We start from the raw sequence: 15540 nt of genomic DNA, 5'->3' as shown, positions 1-15540 counted from the left end.
TCTGGCCCTCAGTGTTCCTCCACCGCTAAGTAGGTGCAACAGGGAAAGGTCCCTGTTTACCAACTGACCTTGACCCTGAGGGAGACCTTGGCAGGGGGAAGGTGTGTCCATCTTGCTGGAGGACATGCCCTTGGGTTAGTTACCCCAGGACACACTGGCCCCAGGGATTGAAAAACTTAGGAAATGGTATTGAGAAATCTGGGGCAGCTCCAGGAAGGGGGAAGCCACGGGAGCTGCGGGCTGGGCTGAGGTTGCAGGGGGGAGGCGGGAGCCAGATAAAAGGCAGCCTCCAGCAGCCTCTGTTCATTCCCTCCCAGTCCGCTTCCTCCGTCCCTCTGTCCCTCCACCGTCCCTGCACCATGGGGCCTGCCTCAGGCCCCAGCCTGCTGCTGCTGCTGCTGCTTACCATCCTGCCCCTGGCACCGGGGGACCCCATGTGAGTGGTCATGACCCTTCTCCAAACCGGGCTACTTGTGAGGTGGGGGTGGGGTTCAGGTCCTAGTAGAATCCAGGGCGCACGTGGGTGTCTGTGGAGGCAGGGGTCAGCGGGTTGGGATGTGAATGGACTTGGGCTGCCTGCGAGCTCATGATTTCATGAGCTGGGGGTTCATGGCACTCGGGTTACAATGGGAGGCGGATGTTTCTAGAACAGGGGTCTGCAGGTTTGGGTGCCTGTGGTGTGTTCAGTGATTCCATGGCTGCGGAATCACTTGGAGGCCTCGAGATCTGACTTCACAGGATTTGGGGGCTTTGTGATATGTGGGTAAGGATTGGAACCGTGGTCCCTAGAATGGCAGCTCCATCCCGCGTTCCACCCGACCTGCAGGTTCTCCATGATCACCCCCAACATCCTGCGGCTGGGAAACGAGGAGAAGGTGCTGCTGGAGGCCCATGACTATGGAGGGAACCTTGCAGTCACAGTCAACGTCTATGATTTCCCTGCCAAGAAGCAAAGGATGTTCAGCGAGACCATTGCTCTGATCAGGGAGACCGACCACATGGGCACAGTCAACATCAATGTGTGTGCACCTGCTGGAGCCCCTCCCACCTGTCTGAGTCTCCTCCCTGTTTTGAGCAGTTCCCACTTTGGAGCCCCTCCCCTCTCTGAGAATTCTCCTTCAATTAGCTTCTTCTATCCTGAGCCCCTAGCTTTGATCCCCTCTCCTAAGTGACTTCCTCTGAGCCCCGTGTCTAATTCCCCCTACTCATCCCCCTTTCTGATCCCTACCCATCTTAGACCCTTGCTCCCTCCCCTCCTACCCCTCCGCTCCCAACCTGGGCACACCAGGGAGACCCGGAGTGGTGGACAGGTGCTATTGGCAGAAAGGGCAGGCAGGTGAAAGTCTGGGGCTGAATGCGGGCAAGGGGCCGGGAGGCAACATCTCAATTATTCTCTGGCTATGCCTAGATCCCAGCCAACCAGGAATTAACATCAGGGAAGGAGAAAAAATTCGTGACTATCCAGGCGGACTTTGGGGGCACCGTGGTGGAGAAGGTGATGCTGGTCAGCTCTCAGAGTGGGTACATCTTCATCCAGACGGACAAGCCCATCTACACCCCAGGCTCCACGGGTAAGGGGCTGGGCAGCAGCTCAGGACCCAGGGGCCAGATTGTGGGGAGGGGTGTGGCCTCACTCACCACCTCCTTTCTTTCCCACCATCTTCCAGTCCTCTATCGGATCTTCACGGTCAACAATGACCTACTGCCTGTGGGCCGGGCCGTTGTCATCAGCATCCAGGTACCAGCCAGCTGGGGACCCAGACACACCCCAGGCAAGACTCAGGGAGAGACAAAGAGATTGAGACAGAGAAAGAGACTCTGGAAAGGGCAAGACTGCAGAGGCCGAAAGGCAAAGAAATGTGTAGAGCCTTGAACACAGAAAGAGCCCTGGACACAGGGCAGAGATCCGGGGATACCAGGCACAGTGATGCTTCTGCCCGTGGATTCCGGCTCCAGACAAACCTCTGGGGACCGTGTCACTCTGGACAGGTCACTTCACCCTCCTGGGCCTTGGTTTTCTCAGCTGAAGATTGAGATGACAGATAAACACTCTCTGTAGCCCAATCCGCCTCCTGCTGCCAGGGGGCAGCCTCGAGCACCCAACTCGTGCCCCACCCTCCTCCACCCAGAGCCCTCCAGGAGCTCCCACCTCCTTGGGGTAAAAGCCTAAGGCCTCCCAGCACTCCCCAAGGCCCTGCAAGACTCGCCCAGTCCCCTACCTGTCCTCCTCTCCTCCTCTCCTCCCCCTCCTCCCCTCACTCACTCTGCTCCAGCCACATGGGCCTTATTGCTGTCCCTCCAACTGCCATAAAGAGCCAGCCCTAGGATCTTTGCACAGGCTGGTCCCCCACTACTTACAAAACGCTCTTCCTCCAAATACCCACATAGCTTGCCCCATCACGTCATTCAAGTCTCTGCTCAAATGTCACCGATGGCACAATTTTACAGGGAAGCCTCTCTGAGGACCTGTAAAATTGCAGACACCCTCTCCCAACTCACACACCCACGCACACACACACACACACTCCACTGGTCCCCCTTCCTGTCATCTCCTTTAGACATCCTATAAATTGAATGTATTCGTTTGCTAATTGCCCGCTCCCTAGACCTCCACAGAACCTAAATTCCAGACAGGATGGGTGCTTGGCATACAGTAATTTCATTACAATTTACTGGGCTAAGGCAGGAAAGGGGTGGGGGGGGGGAATGGAAGGAGGAAGTGAAGGAAAGAGGGAAGAGGCAGGTCGTTCTCAGAGGATCATCATGAGTATTTCTTGCAATCATGCAAAGGTAACAGGGACCAGGTCCTGACAGCCACAAGCTGACTGTGGGGATTGGTGGGATTTGTGGGGAACGGAGAACACACACCTCTAACGGTAGAGCCTCTGCCCAGTTCCAGTCAAATGTCGCTATGTGCCAACAGGAACCCGTATCCACGGTTATCCCAATTTCCAAGAGGAGCCAGAAAGCCAGATTTTTACATGATGTCTCCTGATGTTTAGTTATTTGCAACGAATGACATACTGTGTGTTAGGTTGAACCACACGACTTTGTATTCTTGTAGGTCAAAGAGTCGAAGGTAGGCAATGCTGTGTGACTTAGCGCCCATAGGATGCTTACCACAGGGTCCCGCACAATGTAGGTGATAAATGCTAGTTACTATCGGTATTCAGACAGCCGCCGACGAGAGTGAGCTCCAGCTTACATGAATCATGTGCCAAGCCAGTGAGGTAGGGGCTATGTTCCTCTCCTTCTTCTAGCTGGGCACGTTGAGCACAGAGACATCAAGTAATTTGCCCAAGGTGACACAGCGTGTAAATGGGAGAGTGGGCATTTGAACCCAGGCTGACTGACTCAAGTCCATGTTCATAAGCACTGCCCCAGTAGTCATGACACAGAGAGTGTCCAGACACAGAGAGGAGGAAGAGAGCCTAGGGGCTAAGCCAGGTCTCTGAAGAGACACGCCCTCCCTGTCTCCACAGACCCCCGACAATGTTCTCATCAAGAGGGACTCCCTATCTTCTCAGAACCAGGTTGGCATCTTGTCCCTGTCTTGGAACATCCCGGAGCTGGTCAAGTATGTCAGGCCCTCCTAGAGGGGGTTCCCTATGCCAAGGGAGGGCGTCTGGCTGGCTCACTCACCTGCCTTCCCCACAGTACAGGGCAGTGGAAGATAGAAGCCCACTATGAAGATGCCCCACAGCAGGTATTCTCTGCTGAGTTCGAGGTGAAGGAGTACGGTAAGAGGAGGAAGGAGTCAGGGTGGGGGCCCCAAGTGCCAGGCCCAGTGCTGACAGCCTACTGGTGCCGTCTCGCCCCCAGTGCTGCCCAGTTTTGAGGTCCAAGTGGAGCCTACAGAGAAATTCTACTACATTGATGACCCACAGGGCCTGGAGGTCACCATCACGGCCAGGTGAGGGGCTAGGAATGGGGCCAGGTGGGAGGGGAGGGGAGGGGGGCCAGGTTGGCAGCTAGGGGTGGAGCCAGGTAGGGGCCGGGTAAGGGAACCCGGGTGCGGTGTGGCCAGGTGTGGGACCAGGTGGGCGCTGAGTGAAGAACCAGATACTGGCCAGGTAAGCACCAGGCGAGGGACCAGGGGTCCGTGGAAGTTTGCAGGCAGCCTCGCCCTTCAGGAGAGGAGCATCTGAGACCCTCTTGCCTCTCAGGTTCTTGTATGGGAAGAATGTGGATGGAATAGCCTTCGTCATCTTTGGGGTCCAGGATGGTGACCAGAGGATTTCGCTGCCCCAGTCCCTCACCCGTGTTCAGGTGCTCTGCCCCTCTGAGCCTCCTCCACTTTGGACCTCCCCCTCCCTCACCTGCGCCCCTCCCCCTCTCTGAGCCTTCCTTCCTCCCCCAGATCGATGATGGCAGTGGGGAGGCCAGGCTGGAACGAAAGGTCCTGCTGAGCGGGGTGGAACCCTCCGGAGCAGATGCCCTGGTGGGGAAGTCGTTGTACGTGTCTGTCACCGTTATCCTGCACTCAGGTGAGGCCTGGTCTGAGGAAAGGGACCCAAATGAGGGGGGAGGCCCAGTGTGAGGGCAGAGGCCCAGAATGGATGTGGAATGCAGTGTGACAGGGGAGAACCAGTCCGAAGGCAGAGGCCAAGTGTCAGAGAGGATATCCAGAGGAAAGTGATACCCAGTGAGACAAAGGAGGCCCATTCTGAGGGTGGGGGGAGCCCCAGAATGACAGTGGGATCCAGTCTGATAGAGGTGGCCCATTCTGAGTGGGGGAGGTCCAGAATGAAAGTGGGATCCAGTCTCACAGAAGAGGGCCAATCTGAGGGGTAAGCCCACTATGAAGGTGGGATCCAGTCTGAGGGGGGGAGGCCTAGTGTGCGGGGGAGGCCCAGTATGAAAGTGGGATCCAGTCTAACAGGGAAGACCCAGTCTGAGGGGGAGGCCCAGTATGAATGTGGGATCCAGTCTGATAGAGGAGACCCAGTCTGAGGGGGGAGGGAGCCCCAGAATAAATGTGGGATCCAGTCTGATACAAGAGGCCCCATCTGAGGTGGGGAGGCCCAGAATGAATGTGGGATCCATTCTGATAGATGTGGCCCATTCTGAGGGGGGGAGGTCCAGAATGAAAGTGAGATCCCGTCTGTAGAAGAGGCACAGTCTGAGGGGGGAGGCCCCGTATGATTGTGGGATCCAGTCTGATAGCAGAGGCCCAATCTGATGAGTTGAGGCCAGAATGAAGGTGGGATCCAGTCTGATAGAGAATCCCAGTCTGATGGGGGAGGCCAGTATGAAGGTGGGATCCAGTCTGATAGAGGAGGCCCAGTCTGAGGGGGGAAGGAGCCCCAGAATAAATGTGGGATCCAGTCTGATAGAGGTGGCCCATTCTGAGTGGGGGAGGTCCAGAATGAAAGTGAGATCCCGTCTGTAGAGGAGGCACAGTCTGAGGGGGGAGGCCCAGTATGAATGTGGGACCCAGTCTAATAGCGGAGGCCCAATCTGATGAGTTGAGGCCAGAATGAAGGTGGGATCCAGTCTGATAGTGAAGCCCAGTCTGATGAGGGAGGCCAGTATGAAGGTGAGATCCAGTCAGACAAAGGAGGCCCAGTGAGGGGGGAGCCAAGAATAAAGGTGGGATCCATTCTGATAGAGGTGGCCCATTCTGAGGTGGGAAGGTCCAGAATGAAAGTGAGATCCAGTCTGTAGAGGAGGCCCAGTCTGACAGGGGAGGCCCAGTATGAAGGTGGGAAGCTGTCTGACAGAGGAGACCCAGTCTGATGGGGGAGTAACAGAATGAAGGTTCCAGCCAGTCTGATGCAGGAGGCCCAGTCTGAGGGTGGCCCAGTGTAAGGTGTGGTCCAACCTGGAGGGGTGGCCCAGGAACCTGCCCTCACGGCTGGCCCCCTCAGGCAGCGACATGGTGGAGGCGGAGCGCAGCGGGATCCCCATCGTGACCTCCCCCTACCAGATCCACTTCACCAAGACGTCCAAGTTCTTCAAACCAGGCATGCCCTTTGACCTCATGGTGAGACCTGGGGTGGGGCTGCCTCCCCCACCCTTCCCCTGAGCATCAGCCACGCCTCTGGGTCGACCTGAACGCCCTCCACCTGCCCCTGCACTGCACCCGCAGGTGTTTGTGACGAACCCTGATGGCTCCCCAGCACGCAACGTCCCCGTGGTGACCCAGTACTCCAAATCACGCTCCTTCACCCAGGAAGACGGCGTGGCCAAGCTGATCATCAACACACACAAAACCTTTAGGTCCCTGCCCATCACCGTGAGTTCTCGCCCACCTCTAGCCCCACTTCTGGGAGATAGGGGACTGTATTTGCATGGAGGGAATCTGTCCTCTGCCACAGTCATCCTGCCATGTGAGGAGTGGGGTCCTTTTATTGTATCAGGGCATCCTGCCATTCACATAGAGGGTTTTCATCTGCACAGACGGGTCCAGCCATCTGCGTAGCTACCGTCTAAGGGTCCTGTGATTACATTTGACCCACCTGGATAAACCAAAACAGACTCCCCATCCTCAGACCCTTAATCCCATTTGCACAGTCCCTCTGGCCAGGGAAGGTACCGTATTCCCAGGCCCCAGGGATTAGGATGTGGACATCTTTGGGGGGCCAGAATTCATCCCCCTTTCCTCACCCAGGTAAGCACTAGGAAGGATGGTATCCCAGAGTCACGACAGACCAACAGGACTATGAACGCCCAACCCTACAGCACCATGAGTAATAACTACCTGCACATCTCTGTGCCTCGCGTGGAGCTCAAGCCAGGGGAAGATCTCAACGTCAACTTCCACCTGCGAATTGACCCCACCACCACCCAGGAGAACAACATCCGCTACTTCACCTACCTGGTCCGTGCCCTCCTAGGATCCCCAGACCCCTCCTCCTTACTTCTGCAGCACCCCCAGTCCAGGGCCACCCCCCTCCACCTTGCTGATTCTTCCTTACGCCAACCTGTCTCCCCCAGATCATGAACAAAGGGAAGCTGTTGAAGGTGGAGCGTCAGACGCGGGAGCCCGGCCAGGACATGTACGCGCTGCCCCTGACCATCACTGAGGACTTCATTCCTTCCTTCCGCCTGGTGGCTTATTACACCTTCATTAACAACAAGGGCCAGAGGGAGGTGGTGGCCGATTCCGTGTGGGTGGATGTCAAGGACTCCTGTGTGGGCAAGGTAAGCTTCCGGAGCCTTCCTCTGCACCCATCTTGGCACTCCCCGCCTGGCCAGTGCTCGCTCCGTCTCTGCCTCTCTCCAGCCTTCTGGGTGGGGTCCCCAACCGAGGCCCATCTTCTCCTTTTCCAGCTCCTTCTCTCCCCACCTCTGTTTCAGCCTCAGTATCTCCCTCCCTGCTGGCCTTTCCACCTTCAGTCTGTCTGTCTCCACCGTTGCCCCCTCCTGTCCAGCACAGCAGGGACACTGCCCTGGGCTGACTGCTGATGGAGACCCAGCCTGGCAGGGCTGACCCCTCACTCCCATCTCTGTGCACACCCCCCTCCCCAACAGCTGGTGGTGAAAGGTGGCAGGAAGGAAGAGAGGGTTCACCTACCTGGCCAGCAGATGACCCTCAAGATCGAGGGGGACCACGGGGCCCGAGTGGGGCTCGTGGTGGTGGACAAGGGCGTGTTCGTGCTGAACAAGAAGAATAAGTTAACTCAAAGCAAGGTGCGCCCCGTACCGCTGGGGTGTGGTGGAAGCAAAGGGGTGGCGTGGGGCTGAGGCGCGGGTGGCGCTCAGAAGGGAACCGGAAGTGGGGTTAGGCGTGGGCGGGACGGAGGCTGGGACTGACACAGACGTGGCGCGGAAGTGAAGGCCGCGGTTGGGAGCGTAGATGGAGGAGTCCTTGCTGGGGGTGGTTGGCGGGGGCTGTGCACACACCTCTGAGAGGGGTCTGGGACCAGAACGCAGGGGCGGTCGGACATGTCAGGCTGGTGGTGGAGGCCTGCCCGCGACCCCTGCCCTCCTGCAGATCTGGAACGTGGTGGAGAAGGCTGACATCGGTTGCTCTCCAGGCAGCGGGAAGGACTATGCCGGCGTCTTCACGGACGCAGGGCTGGCCTTCCAGACCAACACAAACCTGCAGACCCCGGATAGGACAGGTGAGGGCCGGGGCCTCCACCCCAGATACTGAGAGCAGGTGGAGGGCACTGTTCTGAGGTCCTCAGATGCTGAGAGCAGGTGGGGGCCCTGGGTTCAAGTCCTGCCCCAGCCCCCACCTAGTGAATCACTGCCTACTGAGCCTCAGTTTCCTCATCTGTCAAATGGGAACAACAACTCATGGCTCCCTCACGGCTACTAACAGTACATCGGGGACCCTCAGTTGACGCTTAACCCATCTTGTTTGCGTGTGCCCTCCACTCAGATCCCGAGTGCCCCAAACCAGCTACCCGGCGCCGCCGCTCGGTGATGCTCACAGAGAAGAGGATGGACAAAGGTGGGGCCCCCCACCCTCCCCCCAAACCCTGCCCATCTGGGATCCAGCCCAGGAGGGAGGAGGGCAGGGCTGGGCCCTGGGGACGTCCTACCCTTGGTCCGCCTGAGCTCCTCCTGCTTTGAGGTCCCAGCTGAGGCCCTGACCGGTGTCGTGTCCACGCAGCGGGTCAGTACCCGAAGGAGCTGCGGAAGTGCTGTGAACATGGCATGCGGGAGAACCCCATGAAGTTCTCGTGCGAGCGCAGGGCCCGGTTCATCCAGCACGAGGCCTCGTGCGTGAAGGCCTTCCTGGACTGTTGCAACTACATCACCCAGCTGAGGCTCAACCACACCCGTAGTGCCCACCTGGGATTGGCCCGGAGTGAGTCCACTTGCCTGTGGGCTGGCCAGAGTGGGGAGGCTGGGTCAGAGGGGGAGGGCCTGGTTTGATGGAGGAAGGGCTGGCCTAAACTAGTAGGCTGGCCAGAGTAAGGAGGCTGGGTTAGAGGGGGGAGGGCCTGGTTTGAGGGCAGACGCCAACCAGAGTGGGGAGGCTTGGTCAGAGGGTGGAGGGCCTGTTCTGAGGGTGGAGGGGCTGGTCTAAGGGGCAGGCTCTGTGAGAGGGGGGAGGGCCTGGTTTGAGGGAGGAGGCCAGCTAGAGTGGTGTGGCTGGATCAGAAGGGGGAGGGCCTGGTGTGAGGGGAAAGGCTGGCCAGACTGGGGAGGCTTGGTCAGAGGCGGGGAGGGCCTGGTCTGAGGGTGGAGGGGCTGGTCTAAGGGGCAGGCTCTGTGAGAGGGGGGAGGGCCTGGTTTGAGGGAGGAGGCCAGCTAGAGTGGTGTGGCTGGATCAGAAGAGGGAGGGCCTGGTGTGAGGGGAAAGGCTGGCCAGACTGGGGAGGCTTGGTCAGAGGCGGGGAGGGCCTGTTCTGAGGGTGGAGGGGCTGGTCTAAGGGGCAGGCTCTGTGAGAGGGGGGAGGGCCTGGTTTGAGGGAGGAGGCCAGCTAGAGTGGTGTGGCTGGATCAGAAGGGGGAGGGCCTGGTGTGAGGGGAGAGGCTGGCCAGACTGGGGAGGCTTGGTCAGAGGCGGGGAGGGCCTGGTCTGAGGGGGTAGGACCTGTCTGAGCGGGAAGGCCCAGTAGTGGGGGAATACATTCAGCCAGAGTTGGGAGGCTCAGTGAGAGAGGGGAGACCTGGTCTGATGGGGAAGGTTGTGGTCTGAGGGAGGAGGCCTAGCTAGAGTGGGGATGCTCTGTTAAGGAGGGGAGGCCTGGTCTGATGGAGGAGGGCCTGGTGGGAGAGGATAGGACCTGTCTGGGTGGGGAGGCCCTGTCAGAGGGAGGAGACCCAGCCAGAGTGGGGGGGAGGGGGCTTGCTAGAGGAGGGAGGACCAGTCTGATGGGGGAGGGCTTGGTCTGAGGGGGCAGGACCTGTCTGGGGAAGGAGGACCTATGTGAGAAGGGAAGGGGCCAGTCTGGGAGGAAGGATGCCTCTGTCTGAGCAGAGAGGAGGGCCTGTCTGAAGGGGAGGGCCTATCTGAGGGGAGAGGGTCCACCTGTCTGAGAGGGGTATGTGTACCCTTCTGTGGAGGAAGGAGGGACTGTCTGAGGGGGGAAGTTGTTTCTGTCTGAGATGAGTTTTTAGCCGGCCTTTACCAAAGAAAACTCATTTATGTTGCTTTCCAAAGAGGTGCCTAACTCAATGCCTAACAACATCTGTTGATTTGTTTTCATTCATTCATTCCCTCCCTCATTCATTCACTCACTCATTCATTCATTCACTCATTCATTCATTCAGTTCTGGATAAGACAAAACATGTGCACACTTGAAACTTTACATCTCAGGCCAAATAAATCTTAAGCCAAGAGAAAATTGCTCTTCCAAGAAGCCCATTGAAAGCAGAACCAGGGGCGCCTGGGTGGCGCAGTCGGTTAAGCGTCCGACTTCAGCCAGGTCATGACCTCGCAGTCCGTGAGTTCGAGCCCCGCGTCGGGCTCTGGGCTGATGGCTCAGAGCCTGGAGCCTGTTTCCGATTCTGTGTCTCCCTCTCTCTCTGCCCCTCGCCCGTTCATGCTCTGTCTCTCTCTGTCCCAAAAATAAATAAACGTTGAAAAAAATTAAAAAAAAAAAAGTAAGCAGAACCAGAGTGGTCCCCACCACAAGGCGGCCCTGACAGAACTGGTGGGAATCCTACCTGCCATTTGCTCAGAGCCTTTGAGCCCAGTGAGGCCTGATGTCTGCTTTTTAAAAATGCTTTTTGATGTGTCTTATGTAGAGAAAGGCCTTTCTGCTAGGATGGGTGCAGTGGAAACCAAACCCACAGAGAGCCCCCCGCACCATGGGCAGCATGGCCCCTGTCGTGAGGGTCCCCCTGGCAGATTCCCTCTCGGCCCGCCCTGTCCAGATTGCTCTAAAAAGAGCAATCTTTTGCACATCCCATCGTTTTCGTGGGGGACCAGAAACTGTGTCGTCCAAATTGGGCTCTGAGAACAAGGGCCAGTGTGAGCGGCTCTTGAAACCGAGGGAAGTTACTTTATCAACCACAGGATGAAAAGTCACAAAACAGAACCCCTTTGCTTAAAAACTAAGGAAGATGGGGAAATGCCATAAGCGGCAGGCTGCCCGATCCAAGCAAACATAATCATTTTTTTTTTAATCTTTAGACTCTCAAGCAGAAAAAGGAGAAATGGGCATAAAAACCTTTTATCCCTCTGAATCATTTGAGGCTGCACCATTGAGGCCCCTAATTAGCTCCATGTGGAATTTCTAGAAGCAAAGATATTCTCCCACAAAACCACAGCACAGGCATCAGAATGAGGACATTAATGTTGACTTGTTACCACCACCAAAACCTCCAACCCCGTTCAGACTGGCCAGTGGTTTCCCTTTGGTTTGGTCTGGATCCTTTATAGGAAAAGAATCTGTGCAGGAACAGACGTCGTATTTACTGGTGGGGTCTCCTTAGTGTCCTTGGATCTGCTCAACCCCTGGCAGCACAGCCGTCTTGAGTGACTTTCACGTCCGGCTATTTGGGGGCCTGTCCCACGGTTTGGGTTGGCTCCATGCTTCCTCGTAATGACATCCAGGTTTTGCATTTGGGGGCAGCACTGTCACAGGAGAGACACTATGGATTCTCAGTGCATCATGTCGGGAGCCCAAAGACATTGATTTGTCCCATTGTTGGTGCTGTGAGTCTTGATCACGTGATTAAGGCACTGTCTGCTGGGTCTCTCCACTGTAAAGTTCCTCCTTAGTCCTGGATAGTCCATTTCTAAACCTCTTTCTGCTATCAGATCAGGGAAAAATTAAAGCCAAGGGAAAATTTCCCCCAAATCAATTTTTATGTAGCCTGTATGACAGTAGGTATGGATCCTTATATGGTAACACATACCTTTCATGCACACCTATATTTTTATTTTTTAGTTTTTTACTTTTTGGCTTAGAAATATGCAGTCACCTCTTAAAGGCAGACATTGCCAAAGGGGACACATATTTTTGTATTATTTTAGCTGGAAGGCTAGCACTCCCTCCACCACCACCCCCCCAAAAAAAGACAAAAAGATTCCCTACACACATGAGCAAAGAGCTGTATCTTCAGTCTGTGCAAATTATTCTAATCTAGGCTTTCTGCCTTCTGCTCCAGCGACCTACAGACTTTCTTTCTCAAAGAGGAAAACTAGACAAAAGTATCCAATGGGATATGGCTTACACATGCTCAGATGTTTTCTCCCCCAGCCTTATGTAACTTCTTTTTTTTTTCCTATTGTCAAATTAGCTAATATACAGTGTAATCTTGGCTTCAGGAATAGATTCCCATGATTCATCACTTACAACCCCTCGTTGTCATCCCCAAAGTGCCTTCCTCAATGCCCATCACCCATTTCCTCCCCCCTCCTAGCCCTGCCCCCACAAATCCCCAGTCTGTTCTCTGTATTTAAGAGTCTATTATGGTTTGCCTCCCTCTCTGTTTCTATCTTAATTTCCTTCCTTTCCCCTTTGGTGTTAAGTTTCTCAAATTCCACATATGAATGAAGTCATATGATATATGTCTTTCTCTGACTGACTTATTTCGCTTAGCATAATACCTTCCAGTTCCATCCACATTGTTGCAAATGGCAAGATTTCATTCTTTTTCATTGACGAGTAGTATTCGAGTGTATGTATGTGTGTGTGTGTTTGGGCTCTTTCCATAATTTGGCTATTGTTGAAGGCGCTGCTATAAACATTGGGGTACAAGTGCCCCTATGAATCAGCACTCTTTATCCTTTAGATAAATTCCTAGTAGTGCTATTGCTCAGTTGTAGGGTAATTCTATTTCTAATTTTTTGAGGAATCTCCACACTGTTTTCCAGAGTTTGCATCCCCACCAACACTGCAAGAGGGTTCCCCTTTCTTCACATCCTCAACAACATCTGTTGTTTCCTAAGTTGTTAATGTTAACCATTCTGACCCATGTGAGGTGGTATCTCAATGTGGTTTTGATTTGTATTTCCCTGATGATGAGCGATGTTGAGCACCTTTTCATGTGTCTGTTTGCCATCTGTATGTCTTCTTTGGAAAAGTGTCTATGTCTTCTGCCCATTTCTTCGCTGGATTACTTGTTTTTTGGGTGTTGAGTTTGGTAAGTTCTTTATAGATTTCAGATACTAACCCATTATCTGATGTGTCATTTGCAAATATCTTCTCCCAGTCCGTCAGTTGCCTTTTAGTTTTGTCGATTGTTTCTTATGCTATGCAGGAGCTTTTTATCCTGATGAGGTCCCAAACAGTTCATTTTTCTTTTATTTCCCTTGCCTTCGGAGACATGTTAAGTAAGAAGTTCCTGCGGGTGAAGACAAAGAGGTTGTTGCCTGTTTTCTCCTGTAGGATCTTTATGGTTTCCTGTCTCGTATTTAGGTCTTTCATCCATTTTCAATTTATTTTTGTGTATGGTGTAAGAAAGTGGTCCAGGTTCATTCTTCTGCATGTTGCTGTCCAGTTCTCCCAGCACCATTTGCTAAAGAGACTGTCTTTTTTCCATTGGATACTCTTTCCTGCTTTGTTGAAGATTAGTTGGCCATACATTTGTGGGTCAATTTCTGGATTCTCTGTTCTATTCCACTGGTCTATGTGTCTGCTTTTGTGTCAATACCATACTGTCTTGATGATTACAGCTTTGTAATATAGGCTAAAATCCAGGATGGTGATGCCTCTGCCATTGGTTTTCTTTTTTTTTTTTTTTTTTTTAACGTTTATTTATTTTTGAGACAGAGAGAGACAGAGCATGAACGGGGGAGGGTCAGAGAGAGAGGGAGACACAGAATCTGAAACAGGCTCCAGGCTCTGAGGTGTCAGCACAGAGACCAACGTGGGGCTCAAACTCACGGACCGCAAGATCATGACCTGAGCCGAAGTCAAAAGCTTAACTGAACTGAGACACCCAGGTGCCCCTGGTTTTCTTTTTCAACGTTACTTTGGCTATTCAGAGTCTTTTGTGGTTTCATAAAAAATTTAGGATTGTTTGTTCTAGCTCTGTGAAGAATGCTGGTGCTATTTTCATTGGGATTGCATTGAATGTGTACATTGCTTTAGGTAGTATCAACCTTTTAACAATATTTGTTCTTCAAATCCTTGAGCATGGAATGTTTTTCCATTTCTTTGTGTCTTCAATTTCATTCATCAGCTTTGTATAGGTTTCAGCGTACAGATCTTTTACCTATTTGGTTGGGTTTATTTCTAGGTATTTTATTGTAAATGGTATTTATTCCTTGATATCTCTTTCTGTTGCTCCCTTATTGGTGTAGAGAAATGTAACCTATTTTGGTACATTTATTTTGTATCCTGCGACCTTACTGAATTCATGGATCAGTTCTAGCAATTTTTGGTGGAGTCTTTCAGGTTTTCCAAGTAGAGTATCGTGTCATCTGTGAAGAGTGAAAGTCTGACTTCTTCTTTGCCAATTTGGATGAGTTCTATTTCATTTTGTTGTCTGATTGCTGAGTCTACGACACCCAACACCACATTTAACAACAGTGGTAAGAGTGCACACCCCTGTCATGTTCATGATCTCAGGGGGAAAGCTCTGTTTTTCCCCATTGAGGATGATGTTATCTGTGGGCCTTTCATATGGCTTTGATGATAAGGTATGTTCCTTCTACCCCAATGATCTTGATTGTTTTTATTAAGAATGGATGCTGTACTTTGTTAAATGCTTTTTTCTACATTTATTGACAGGATCATATGGTTCTTATCTTTTCTTCTATTAATGTGGTGTATCACATTGATTGACCAATATTGACCCAGCACTGTAGCCCAGGAATGAATCCCAATTGATCATGGCGAAGGATTTCTTTAATATACTGTTGAATTCGATTTGCTAGTATCTCAGTTTGTTGAGAATATTTACATCCATGTTCATCAGGGATATTGCCCTGTAATTCTCCTTTATAGTGGGGTCTTTGTTTGGTTTGGCAATCAAGGTAATGTTGGCTTCATAGAATGAGTCTGGAAGCTTTCCTTCCATTTCCGTTTTTGGAACAGCCTCAGAAGAATAGGTATGAACTCTTGCTTTAAATGTCTTGTAGAATTACCCTGGAAAACTATCTGGCCCAGGACTCCTATTTGTTGGTAGAGTTTTCAAAAACAATTCAATTCCTTCACTGGTTATGGGTCCATTCAAATTTTCTATTTATTCCATTTTCAGTTTGGTAGTGTGTGGGTGTCTAGGAATTTGTCCATTTCTTCAAAATTTTCCAGTTTGTTGGCATATCATTTTTCATTGTATTCTTGAATAATTGTTTGTATTTCTGTGGCGCTTGTTGTGATCTCTCCTCTTTCATTCATGATTTTATCTGTTGGGGTCCTGTCGCTTTTATTTTTAAGAACCCTGGCTAAGAGGTTATCAATTTTATTTATTCTTTCACAAAACCAACTCTTAGATTCATTGATCTGTTCTGTTTTGTTTTTTTGGATTCTATATTGTTTACTTCTGCTCTTATCTTTATTATTTCTCTCCTGCTGCTGGCCTTGGGCTTTCTTTGCTGCTGTCTTTCTAGTTCCTTTAGATGTGATGTTAGGTTATGTATGTGGGACCTTTCTTGCTTCTTGAGATTGGTGTGAATTGCAATGTGTTGTCCTCTTAGAACTGCCTTTGCTGCATCCCAAAGGGTTTGGACTGTCATG

General features: G+C 52.5%; 1 protein-coding gene across 1 annotated transcript in view; it reads left to right on the top strand.

Moving 5' to 3' along the window:
• The first annotated feature begins 294 nt into the window (after positions 1-294).
• LOC125159006 (complement C3-like) overlaps positions 295-15540 on the top strand; it is a 39642-nt gene continuing 24396 nt past the window's right edge. Inside the window, exons 1-17 of the mRNA XM_047846762.1 lie at positions 295-436; positions 827-1019; positions 1409-1571; positions 1668-1738; positions 3483-3577; positions 3658-3740; positions 3823-3913; positions 4167-4269; positions 4361-4487; positions 5871-5986; positions 6092-6238; positions 6614-6823; positions 6940-7146; positions 7477-7635; positions 7940-8069; positions 8333-8404; positions 8567-8764. Of these exons, the coding sequence (XP_047702718.1) occupies positions 360-436; positions 827-1019; positions 1409-1571; positions 1668-1738; positions 3483-3577; positions 3658-3740; positions 3823-3913; positions 4167-4269; positions 4361-4487; positions 5871-5986; positions 6092-6238; positions 6614-6823; positions 6940-7146; positions 7477-7635; positions 7940-8069; positions 8333-8404; positions 8567-8764 (2242 nt within the window). The 5' untranslated portion in view covers positions 295-359. The remainder of the gene's footprint in view (positions 437-826; positions 1020-1408; positions 1572-1667; positions 1739-3482; positions 3578-3657; positions 3741-3822; positions 3914-4166; positions 4270-4360; positions 4488-5870; positions 5987-6091; positions 6239-6613; positions 6824-6939; positions 7147-7476; positions 7636-7939; positions 8070-8332; positions 8405-8566; positions 8765-15540) is intronic.

This window comes from Prionailurus viverrinus, chromosome A2 (genome assembly GCF_022837055.1).
Source record: "Prionailurus viverrinus isolate Anna chromosome A2, UM_Priviv_1.0, whole genome shotgun sequence".
Classification (NCBI taxonomy): domain Eukaryota; kingdom Metazoa; phylum Chordata; class Mammalia; order Carnivora; family Felidae; genus Prionailurus; species Prionailurus viverrinus.
The sequence above is the reverse complement of the archived record's forward strand: the minus strand, read 5'-3'. Positions and strand labels throughout refer to the sequence as shown.